A 12,303-nucleotide genomic window follows, 5' to 3' on the forward strand; every position below is an offset into this window, starting at 1 on the left:
ATCCTACCTGCTGATACACCAGTGAGTTCACACTGGGGAGAGGTCATTCCCCTTTCAGAGTGTGGGAAAGGATTTACTCAGTCATCCTACCTGCTGATACACCAGTGAGTTCACATTGGGGAGAGACCATTCACTGCTCAGAGTCTGGTTGCAGATTCACTCAGATATCCTACCTACTGAAACAACAGTGAGTTCACAATGGGGAGAGACCATTCACCTGCTCAGAGTGTGGGAAGTGATTCACTCAGTCATGCAACCTGCTGATACACCAGTGAGTTCTCACTGCGGAGAGAATGTTCACCTGCTCTGAGTGTCGGAAGAGATTCACGCAGTCATCCTACCTTCTGATACACCAGAGAGTTCACACTGGGGAGAGACCAATTACCTGCTCAGACTGGGATGAGATTCACTCAGTCATCCTAACTTCTGATACATCAGTGAGTTAACAATGGGGACAGACCGTTCACTGTTCAGAGTGTGGGAAGTGATTCACTCAGTCATCCAAACTGCTAATAAACCAATGGGTTCACACTGGGGAGAGACCGTTCACCTGCTCAGAGTGTCGGACGAGATTCACTCAGCCATCCTACCTTCTGATACACCAGTGAGTTCACAATGGGGAGAGACCATGCAGCTGCACAGAGTGTGGGATGAGATTCACTCAGTCATCCTGCCTGCTGATGCACCAGTGAGTTCACACTTGGGAGAGACCGTTCACCTGTTCAGAGTGTGGGAAGGGATTCACTCAGTCATCCTACCTGCTGATACACCAGTGAGTTCACACAGGGGATATACCGTTCACCTGCTCAGAGTGTGGGATGAGATTGACTCAGTCATCCTACCTGCTGATACGCCAGTGAGTTCACACTGGGGAGAGACCATTCAGCAGCTCAGAGTGTGGGATGTGATTCACTCAGTCATCCTACCTGCTGATACACCAGTGAGATCACACTGTGGAGAGACCGTTCACCTGCACAGTGTACGGGAAGAGTTTCACTCAGTCATCCTACCTGCTGATACACCAGTGAGTCAACACTGGGCAGAGATCATTCCCCTTTCGGAGTGTGGAGAAAGGATTTCCTCAGTCATCCTACCTGCTGATACACCAGTGAGTTCAAACTGGGGAGAGACCATTCACCTGCTCAGAGTCTGGTAGGAGATTCACTCAGACATCCTACCTGCTGAAACAAAAGTGAGTTCACAATGGGGAGAGACCATTCACCTGCTCAGAGTGTGGGAATTGATTCACTCAGTCATGCAACCTGCTGATACACCAGTGAGTTCTCAATGGGGAGAGACCGTTCACCTGCTCAGAGTGTGTGATGAGATTCACTCAGTCATGCTGCCTGCTGATACACCAGTGAGTTCACACTGGGGAGATACCATTCACCTGCTCAGACTCTGGTAGGAGATTCACTCAGTCATCCTACCTGCTTATACAACAGTGAGTTGACAATGGGGAGAGACCATTCAGCTGCTCAGAGTGTGGGAGGTGATTCACTCAGTCATTCAACCTGCTGATATACCAGTGGGTTCACACTGGGGAGAGACCGTTCACCTGCTCAGTGTACGGGAAGAGGTTCACTCAGTCATCCTACCTGCTGATACATAAGTGAGTTCACACTGGGGAGAGACCATTCCCCTTTCAGAGTGTGGGAAAGGATTTACTCAGTCATCCTACCTGCTGATACACCAGTGGGTTCACACTGGGGAGAGACCATTCACCTGCTCAGCGTCTGGTAGGAGATTCAGTCAGGCATCCCACCTGCTGAAACAACAGTGAGTTCACAATGGGGAGAGACCATTCACTTGATCAGAGAGTGGGAAGAGATTCACTCAGTCATCCTAACTGCTGATACAACAGTGAGTTAACAATGGGGACAGACCGTTCACCTGCTCAGAGTGTGGGAAGTGATTCACTCAGTCATCCAACCTGCTAATATACCAGTGAGTTCACACTGGGGAGAGACGTTTCACCTGTTCAGAGTGTGGGAAAGAGATTCACTCTGTCATCCTACCTGCTGATACACCAGTGAGTTAACACTGGGGAGAGACCGTTCACCTGCTCTGAGTGAGGACAGAGATTCACTCAGTAATCCTAACAGCTGATACACCAGTGAGTTATCAATGGGGAGAGACCGCTCACCTGTTCAGATTGTGGGATGTGATTCACTCAGTCATCCTACCTTCTGATACACCAGTGGGTTTTCACTGGGGAGAGACCATTAAACTGCTCAGAGTGTGGGATGAGATTCAGTCACTCATCCTGCCTGCTGATACAACAGTGAGTTCTCACTGGGGAGAGACCGTTCACCTGCTCAGAGTGTAGGAAGAGATTCACTCAGTCATCCTACCTTCTGATACACCAGTGAGTTCACACTGGGGAGAGACCATTCAGCTGCTCAGAGTGTGGGAGGTGATTCACTCAGTCATCTCGCCTGCTCATACACAAGTGAGTTCACACTTGGGAGTGACCGTTCACCTGTTCAGAGTGTGGGAAGGGATTCACTCAGTCATCCTACCTGCTGATACACCAGTGCGTTCACACAGGGGAGAGATCGTTCACCTGCTCAGAGTGTGGGATGAGATGCACTCAGTTATCCCGCCTGCTGATGCACCAGTGAGTTCACACTTGGGAGAGACCATTCCCCTGCTCAGGGTGTTGGATGAGATTCACTCAGTCATCCTGCCTGCTGTTACACCAGTGAGTTCACACTGGGGAGAGACCATTCAGCAGCTCAGAGTGTGGGATGAGATTCACTCAGTCATCCTACCTTTTGATACACCAGTGAGTTCACACTGGGGAGAGAACATTCAGCTGCTCAGAGTGTAGGATGAGATTCACTCAGTCATCCTACCTGCTGATACACCAGTGAGTTCACACTGGGGAGAGACCATTCAGCAGCTCAGAGTGTGGGATGAGATTCACTCAGTCATCCTACCTTTTGATACACCAGTGAGTTCACACTGGGGAGAGACCATTCAGCAGCTCAGAGTGTGGGATGAGATTCACTCAGTCATCCTGCCTGCTGATACACAAGTGAGTTCACACTGGGGAGATACCTTTCACCTTTTCAGAGTGTTGGAATAGATGCACTCAGTCATCCTACCTGCTGATACACCAGTGAGTTCAAAATGGGGAGAGACCATTCACCTGCTCAGAGTGTGGGATGAGATTCACTCAGTCATCCAAACTGCTGATACACCAGTGAGTTCACACTGGGGAGAGACATTAAACCTGCTCAGAGTGTGGGAAAGAGATTCACTCTGTCATCCTAACTGCTGATACAACAGTGAGTTAACAATGGGGAGAGACAGTTCACCTGCTCAGAGTGTGGGAAGTGATTCACTCAGTCATCCCACCTTTTGATACACCAGTGAGTTCACACTGGGGAGAGAACATTCAGCTGCTCAGAGTGTGGGATGAGATTTACTCAGTCATCCTTCCAGCTGATACACCAGTGAGTTCACACTTGGGAGAGACCGTTCACCTGTTCAGAGTGTGGGAAGGGATTCACTCAGTCATATTAACTGCTGATACACCAGTGAGTTCACACAAGTGAGATACCGTTCATCTTTTCAGAGTGTGGGATGAGATTCACTCAGTCATACTGCCTGCTGATACACAAGTGAGTTCACACTGGGGAGATACCTTTCACCTTTTCAGAGTGTCGGAAGAGATGCACTCAGTCATCCTACCTGCTGATAGACCAGTGAATTCACACTGGGGAGAGACCGTTCACCTGCTCAGACTGTCGGAAGAGATTCACTCAGTCTTTCTATCTTCTGATACACTAGGGAGTTCACACAGGGGAGAGACCATTCCCCTGCTCAGAGTGTTGGATGAGATTCACTCAGTCATCCTGCCTGCTGTTACACCAGTGAGTTCACACTTTAGAGAGACCATTCACGTGCTCAGAGTCTGGTAGGAGATTCAGTCAGGCATCCTACCTGCTGACACAACAGTGAGTTCACAATGGTGAGAGACCATTCATTTGCTCAGAGTGTGGGAAGAGATTCACTCAGTCATCCTAACTGCTGATACAACAGTGAGTTAACAATGGGGACAGACCATTCACCTGCTCAGAGTGTGGGAAGTGATTCACTCAGTCATCCAACCTGCTGATATACAAGTGAGTTCACAATGGGGAGAGACATTTCACCTGCTCAGAGTGTGGGAAAGAGATTCACTCTGTCATCCTACCTGCTGATACACCAGTGAGTTAACACTGGGGAGAGACCATTCAGCTGCTCAGAGTGTGGGAGGTGATTCACTCAGTCATCTCGCCTGCTGATACACAAGTGAGTTCACACTTGGGAGAGACCGTTCACCTGTTCAGAGTGTGGGAAGAGATTCACTCAGTCATCCTACCTGCTGATACACCAGTGAGTTCTCACTTGGGGAGACCGTTCACCTGCTCAGAGTGTCGGAAGAGCTTCACGCAGTCATCCTACCTTCTGATACACCAGTGAGTTCACACTGGGGAGAGACCAATTACCTGCTCAGACTGGGATGACATTCACTCAGTCATCCAAACCGCTGATACACCAGTGAGTTCACACTGGTGAGAGACCTTTCACCAGCTCATAGTGTGGGAACGAGATTCACTCTGTCATCCTACCTGCAGATACACCAGTGAGTTAACACTGGTCAGAGACCGTTCATCTGTTCTGAGTGTGGACAGAGATTCACTCAGTCATCCTACCAGCTGATACAACAGTGAGTTATCACTGGTGAGAGACCGTTCACCTGTTCAGATTGTGGGAAGGGATTCACTCAGTCATCCTACCTTCTGATACACCAGTGAGTTCACACTGGGGATAGACCATTCAACTGCTCAGCGTCTGGTAGGAGATTCAGTCAGGCATTCTGCCTGCTGAAACAACAGTGAGTTCACAATGGGTAGAGACCATTCACTTTCTCAGAGTCTGGGAAGAGATTCACTCAGTCATCCTAACTGCTGATACATCAGTGAGTTAACAATGGGGACAGACCGTTCACCTGCTCAGAGTGAGGGAAGTGATTCACTCAGTCATCCAAACTGCTGAAAAACCAGTGAGTTCACACTGGGGAGAGACCGTTCACCTGCTCAGAGTGTCGGACGAGATTCACTCTGCCATCCTACCTTCTGATACACCAGTGAGTTCACACTGGGGAGAGACATTAAACCTGCTCAGAGTGTGGGAAAGAGATTCACTCTGTCATCCTTCCTGCTGATAAACCACTGAGTTAACACTGGGGATAGACCGTTCACCTGGTCAGAGTGTGGACGGAGATTCACTCAGTCATCCTACCAGCTGATGCACCAGTTAGTTATCACTGGGGAGAGACCGTTCACCTGTTCAGATTGTGGGAAGGGATTCACTCAGTCATCCAACCTTCTGATATACCAGTGAGTTCACACTGGTGAGAGACCATTCACCTGCTCAAAGTGTGGTAGGAGATTCACTCTGTCATCCAACCTGCTGATACAACAGTTAGTTGACAATGGGGAGAGACCGTTCACCTGCTCAGAGTGTGGGAAGTGATTCACTCAATCATCCAACCTGCTGATAGACCAGTGAATTCACACTGGGGAGAGACCATTCACCTGCTCAGAGTGTGGTAGGAGATTCACTCTGTCATCCAACCTGCTGATACAACAGTTAGTTGACAATGGGGAGAGACCGTTCACCTGCTCAGAGTGTCGGAAGAGATTCACTCAGTCTTTCTATCTTCTGATACACTAGGGAGTTCACACAGGGGAGAGACCATTCCCCTGCTCAGTGTGTTGGATGAGATTCACTCAGTCATCCTGCCTGCTGTTACACCAGTGAGTTCACACTTTAGAGAGACCATTCACCTGCTCAGAGTCTGGTAGGAGATTCAGTCAGGCATCCTACCTGCTGAAACAACAGTGAGTTCACAATGGTGAGAGACCATTCATTTGCTCAGAGTGTGGGAAGAGATTCACTCAGTCATCCTAACTGCTGATACAACAGTGAGTTAACAATGGGGACAGACCATTCACCTGCTCAGAGTGTGGGAAGTGATTCACTCAGTCATCCAACCTGCTGATATACAAGTGAGTTCACAATGGGGAGAGACATTTCACCTGCTCAGAGTGTGGGAAAGAGATTCACTCTGTCATCCTACCTGCTGATACACCAGTGAGTTAACACTGGGGAGAGACCGTTCACCTGCTCTGAGTGAGGACAGAGATTCACTCAGTCATCCTACCAGCTGATACACCAGTGAGTTATCACTGGGGAGAGACCGTTCACCTGTTCAGATTGTGGGAAGGGATTCACTCAGTCATACTACCTTCTGATACACCAGTGAGTTCACACTGGGGAGAGACCATTCAGCTGCTCAGAGTGTGGGAGGTGATTCACTCAGTCATCTCGCCTGCTGATACACAAGTGAGTTCACACTTGGGAGAGACCGTTCACCTGTTCAGAGTGTGGGAAGAGATTCACTCAGTCATCCTACCTGCTGATACACCAGTGCGTTCACACAGGGGAGAGACCGTTCACCTGCTCAGAGTGTGGGAGGTGATTCACTCAGTCATCCTGCCTGCTGATACACAAGTGAGTTCACACTTGGGAGAGACCGTTCACCTGTTCAGCGTGTGGGAAGAGATTCACTCAGTCATCCTAACTGCTGATACATCAGTGAGTTAACAATGGGGACAGACCGTTCACCTGCTCAGAGTGAGGGAAGTGATTCACTCAGTCATCCAAACTGCTGAAAAACCAGTGAGTTCACACTGGGGAGAGACCGTTCACCTGCTCAGAGTGTCGGACGAGATTCACTCTGCCATCCTACCTTCTGATACACCAGTGAGTTCACACTGGGGAGAGACATTAAACCTGCTCAGAGTGTGGGAAAGAGATTCACTCTGTCATCCTTCCTGCTGATAAACCACTGAGTTAACACTGGGGATAGACCGTTCACCTGGTCAGAGTGTGGACGGAGATTCACTCAGTCATCCTACCAGCTGATGCACCAGTTAGTTATCACTGGGGAGAGACCGTTCACCTGTTCAGATTGTGGGAAGGGATTCACTCAGTCATCCAACCTTCTGATATACCAGTGAGTTCACACTGGTGAGAGACCATTCACCTGCTCAAAGTGTGGTAGGAGATTCACTCTGTCATCCAACCTGCTGATACAACAGTTAGTTGACAATGGGGAGAGACCGTTCACCTGCTCAGAGTGTGGGAAGTGATTCACTCAATCATCCAACCTGCTGATAGACCAGTGAATTCACACTGGGGAGAGACCATTCACCTGCTCAGAGTGTGGTAGGAGATTCACTCTGTCATCCAACCTGCTGATACAACAGTTAGTTGACAATGGGGAGAGACCGTTCACCTGCTCAGAGTGTCGGAAGAGATTCACTCAGTCTTTCTATCTTCTGATACACTAGGGAGTTCACACAGGGGAGAGACCATTCCCCTGCTCAGTGTGTTGGATGAGATTCACTCAGTCATCCTGCCTGCTGTTACACCAGTGAGTTCACACTTTAGAGAGACCATTCACCTGCTCAGAGTCTGGTAGGAGATTCAGTCAGGCATCCTACCTGCTGAAACAACAGTGAGTTCACAATGGTGAGAGACCATTCATTTGCTCAGAGTGTGGGAAGAGATTCACTCAGTCATCCTAACTGCTGATACAACAGTGAGTTAACAATGGGGACAGACCATTCACCTGCTCAGAGTGTGGGAAGTGATTCACTCAGTCATCCAACCTGCTGATATACAAGTGAGTTCACAATGGGGAGAGACATTTCACCTGCTCAGAGTGTGGGAAAGAGATTCACTCTGTCATCCTACCTGCTGATACACCAGTGAGTTAACACTGGGGAGAGACCGTTCACCTGCTCTGAGTGAGGACAGAGATTCACTCAGTCATCCTACCAGCTGATACACCAGTGAGTTATCACTGGGGAGAGACCGTTCACCTGTTCAGATTGTGGGAAGGGATTCACTCAGTCATACTACCTTCTGATACACCAGTGAGTTCACACTGGGGAGAGACCATTCAGCTGCTCAGAGTGTGGGAGGTGATTCACTCAGTCATCTCGCCTGCTGATACACAAGTGAGTTCACACTTGGGAGAGACCGTTCACCTGTTCAGAGTGTGGGAAGAGATTCACTCAGTCATCCTACCTGCTGATACACCAGTGCGTTCACACAGGGGAGAGACCGTTCACCTGCTCAGAGTGTGGGAGGTGATTCACTCAGTCATCCTGCCTGCTGATACACAAGTGAGTTCACACTTGGGAGAGACCGTTCACCTGTTCAGCGTGTGGGAAGAGATTCACTCAGTCATCCTAACTGCTGATACATCAGTGAGTTAACAATGGGGACAGACCGTTCACCTGCTCAGAGTGAGGGAAGTGATTCACTCAGTCATCCAAACTGCTGAAAAACCAGTGAGTTCACACTGGGGAGAGACCGTTCACCTGCTCAGAGTGTCGGACGAGATTCACTCTGCCATCCTACCTTCTGATACACCAGTGAGTTCACACTGGGGAGAGACATTAAACCTGCTCAGAGTGTGGGAAAGAGATTCACTCTGTCATCCTTCCTGCTGATAAACCACTGAGTTAACACTGGGGATAGACCGTTCACCTGGTCAGAGTGTGGACGGAGATTCACTCAGTCATCCTACCAGCTGATGCACCAGTTAGTTATCACTGGGGAGAGACCGTTCACCTGTTCAGATTGTGGGAAGGGATTCACTCAGTCATCCAACCTTCTGATATACCAGTGAGTTCACACTGGTGAGAGACCATTCACCTGCTCAAAGTGTGGTAGGAGATTCACTCTGTCATCCAACCTGCTGATACAACAGTTAGTTGACAATGGGGAGAGACCGTTCACCTGCTCAGAGTGTGGGAAGTGATTCACTCAATCATCCAACCTGCTGATAGACCAGTGAATTCACACTGGGGAGAGACCATTCACCTGCTCAGAGTGTGGTAGGAGATTCACTCTGTCATCCAACCTGCTGATACAACAGTTAGTTGACAATGGGGAGAGACCGTTCACCTGCTCAGAGTGTCGGAAGAGATTCACTCAGTCTTTCTATCTTCTGATACACTAGGGAGTTCACACAGGGGAGAGACCATTCCCCTGCTCAGTGTGTTGGATGAGATTCACTCAGTCATCCTGCCTGCTGTTACACCAGTGAGTTCACACTTTAGAGAGACCATTCACCTGCTCAGAGTCTGGTAGGAGATTCAGTCAGGCATCCTACCTGCTGAAACAACAGTGAGTTCACAATGGTGAGAGACCATTCATTTGCTCAGAGTGTGGGAAGAGATTCACTCAGTCATCCTAACTGCTGATACAACAGTGAGTTAACAATGGGGACAGACCATTCACCTGCTCAGAGTGTGGGAAGTGATTCACTCAGTCATCCAACCTGCTGATATACAAGTGAGTTCACAATGGGGAGAGACATTTCACCTGCTCAGAGTGTGGGAAAGAGATTCACTCTGTCATCCTACCTGCTGATACACCAGTGAGTTAACACTGGGGAGAGACCGTTCACCTGCTCTGAGTGAGGACAGAGATTCACTCAGTCATCCTACCAGCTGATACACCAGTGAGTTATCACTGGGGAGAGACCGTTCACCTGTTCAGATTGTGGGAAGGGATTCACTCAGTCATACTACCTTCTGATACACCAGTGAGTTCACACTGGGGAGAGACCATTCAGCTGCTCAGAGTGTGGGAGGTGATTCACTCAGTCATCTCGCCTGCTGATACACAAGTGAGTTCACACTTGGGAGAGACCGTTCACCTGTTCAGAGTGTGGGAAGAGATTCACTCAGTCATCCTACCTGCTGATACACCAGTGCGTTCACACAGGGGAGAGACCGTTCACCTGCTCAGAGTGTGGGAGGTGATTCACTCAGTCATCCTGCCTGCTGATACACAAGTGAGTTCACACTTGGGAGAGACCGTTCACCTGTTCAGCGTGTGGAAGGGATTCACTCAGTCATCCTACCTGCTGATACACCAGTGCGTTCACACAGGGGAGAGACCGTTCACCTGCTCAGAGTGTGGGATGAGATTCACTCAGTCATCCTACCAGCTGATACAACAGTGAGTTATCACTGATGAGAGACCGTTCACCTGTTCAGATTGTGGGAAGGGATTCACTCAGTCATCCTACCTTCTGATACACCGGTGAGTTCACACTGGGGATAGACCATTCAACTGCTCAGCGTCTGGTAGGAGATTCAGTCAGGCATCCTGCCTGCTGAAACAACAGTGAGTTCACAATGGGTAGAGACCATTCACTTGCTCAGAGTGTGGGAAGAGATTCACTCAGTCATCCTAACTGCTGATACATCAGTGAGTTAACAATGGGGACAGACCGTTCACCTGCTGAGAGTGAGGGAAGTGATTCACTCAGTCATCCAAACTGCTGAAAAACCAGTGAGTTCACACTGGGGAGAGACCGTTCACCTGCTCGGAGTGTCGGACGAGATTCACTCTGCCATCCTAACTTCTGATACACCAGTGCGTTCACACTGGGGAGAGACATTAAACCTGCTCAGAGTGTGGGAAGAGATTCACTCAGTCATCCTAACTGCTGATACATCAGTGAGTTAACAATGGGGACAGACCGTTCACCTGCTGAGAGTGAGGGAAGTGATTCACTCAGTCATCCTTCCTGCTGATAAACCAGTGAGTTCACACTGGGGATAGACCGTTCACCTGGTCAGAGTGTGGACGGAGATTCACTCAGTCATCCTACCAGCTGATGCACCAGTTAGTTATCACTGGGGAGAGACCGTTCACCTGTTCAGATTGTGGGAAGGGATTCACTCAGTCATCCAACCTTCTGATATACCAGTGAGTTCACACTGGGGAGAGACCATTCACCTGCTCAGAGTGTGGTAGGAGATTCACTCTGTCATCCTACCTGCTGATACAACAGTGAGTTGACAATGGGGAGAGACCGTTCACCTGCTCAGAGTGTCGGAAGAGATTCACTCAGTCTTTCTATCTTCTGATACACTAGGGAGTTTACACAGGGGAGAGACCATTCCCCTGCTCAGTGTGTTGGATGAGATTCACTCAGTCATCCTACCTGCTGAAACAACAGTGAGTTCACAATGGGGAGAGTCCATTCATTTGCTCAGAGTGTTGGAAGAGATTCACTCAGTCATCCTAACTGCTGATATACAAGTGAGTTCACAATGGGGAGAGACATTTCACCTGCTCAGAGTGTGGGAAATAGATTCACTCAGTCATCCTACCTGCTGATACACCAGTGAGTTAACACTGGGGAGAGACCGTTCACCTGCTCTGAGTGAGGACAGAGATTCACTCAGTCATCCTACCTGCTGATACACAAGTGAGTTCACACTTGGGAGAGACCGTTCACCTGTTCAGAGTGTGGGAAGAGATTCACTAAGTCATCCTACCTGCTGATACACCAGTGCGTTCACACAGGGGAGAGACCGTTCACCTGCTCAGAGTGTGGGAGGTGATTCACTCAGTCATCCTGCCTTCTGATACACCAGTGAGTTCACACTGGGGAGAGACCAATTACCTGCTCAGACTGGGATGAGATTCACTCAGTCATCCAAACTGCTGATACACCAGTGAGTTCACACTGGTGAGAGACCTTTCACCAGCTCATAGTGTGGGAAAGAGATTCACTCTGTCATCCTACCTGCAGATACACCAGTGAGTTAACACTGGTCAGAGACCGTTCACCTGTTCTGAGTGTGGACAGAGATTCACTCAGTCATCCTACCAGCTGATACAACAGTGAGTTATCACTGGTGAGAGACCGTTCACCTGTTCAGATTGTGGGAAGGGATTCACTCAGTCATCCTACCTTCTGATACACCAGTGAGTTCACACTGGGGATAGACCATTCAACTGCTCAGCCTCTGGTAGGAGGTTCAGTCAGGCATCCTGCCTGCTGAAACAACAGTGAGTTCACAATGGGTAGAGACCATTCACTTGCTCAGAGTCTGGGAAGCGATTCACTCAGTCATCCAACCTGCTGATATACCAGTGAGTTCACACTGGGGAGAGACCGTTCACCTGCTCAGTGTACGGGCAGAGGTTCACTCTGTCATCCTAACTGCTGATACATCAGTGAGTTAACAATGGGGAGAGACCGTTCACCTGCTCAGAGTGTGGGAAGTGATTCACTCAGTCATCCAAACTGCTGATATACCAGTGAGGTCACACTGGGGAGAGACCGTTCACCTGCTTAGAGTGTCGGACGAGATTCACTCTGCCATCCTACCTTCTGATACACCAGTGAGTTCACACTGGGGA

General features: G+C 49.2%; 1 protein-coding gene across 1 annotated transcript; it reads left to right on the top strand.

Annotated features, from left to right (window-relative positions):
• The first annotated feature begins 293 nt into the window (after positions 1 to 293).
• LOC137361167 (oocyte zinc finger protein XlCOF6-like) lies at positions 294 to 12,103 on the top strand. The gene is made up of 8 exons (XM_068026101.1): positions 294 to 437; positions 3,799 to 3,881; positions 5,247 to 5,369; positions 6,929 to 7,051; positions 8,611 to 8,714; positions 10,140 to 10,185; positions 10,711 to 10,814; positions 12,039 to 12,103. Exons 1-8 carry the CDS (start codon positions 294 to 296, stop codon positions 12,101 to 12,103), a joined length of 792 nt encoding a protein of 263 aa, XP_067882202.1.
• The last annotated feature ends 200 nt before the right edge of the window (positions 12,104 to 12,303 follow it).

This window comes from Heterodontus francisci, unplaced genomic scaffold (assembly GCF_036365525.1).
Source record: "Heterodontus francisci isolate sHetFra1 unplaced genomic scaffold, sHetFra1.hap1 HAP1_SCAFFOLD_374, whole genome shotgun sequence".
Classification (NCBI taxonomy): Eukaryota; Metazoa; Chordata; class Chondrichthyes; order Heterodontiformes; family Heterodontidae; genus Heterodontus; species Heterodontus francisci.

What these genes read in the sequence shown, in the direction of transcription:
- LOC137361167 (XM_068026101.1), top strand. Translation starts at nt 294, where the DNA reads ATGTTCACCTGCTCTGAGTGTCGGAAGAGATTCACGCAGTCATCCTAC. An exon ending in ACCGTTCACCTGTTCAGATT is followed by an intron (nt 8,715 to 10,139) that starts GTGGGAAGGGAT and finishes TCACCTGTTCAG; the next exon opens with ATTGTGGGAAGGGATTCACT. An exon ending in ACCGTTCACCTGTTCAGATT is followed by an intron (nt 10,815 to 12,038) that starts GTGGGAAGGGAT and finishes TATACCAGTGAG; the next exon opens with TTCACACTGGGGAGAGACCG.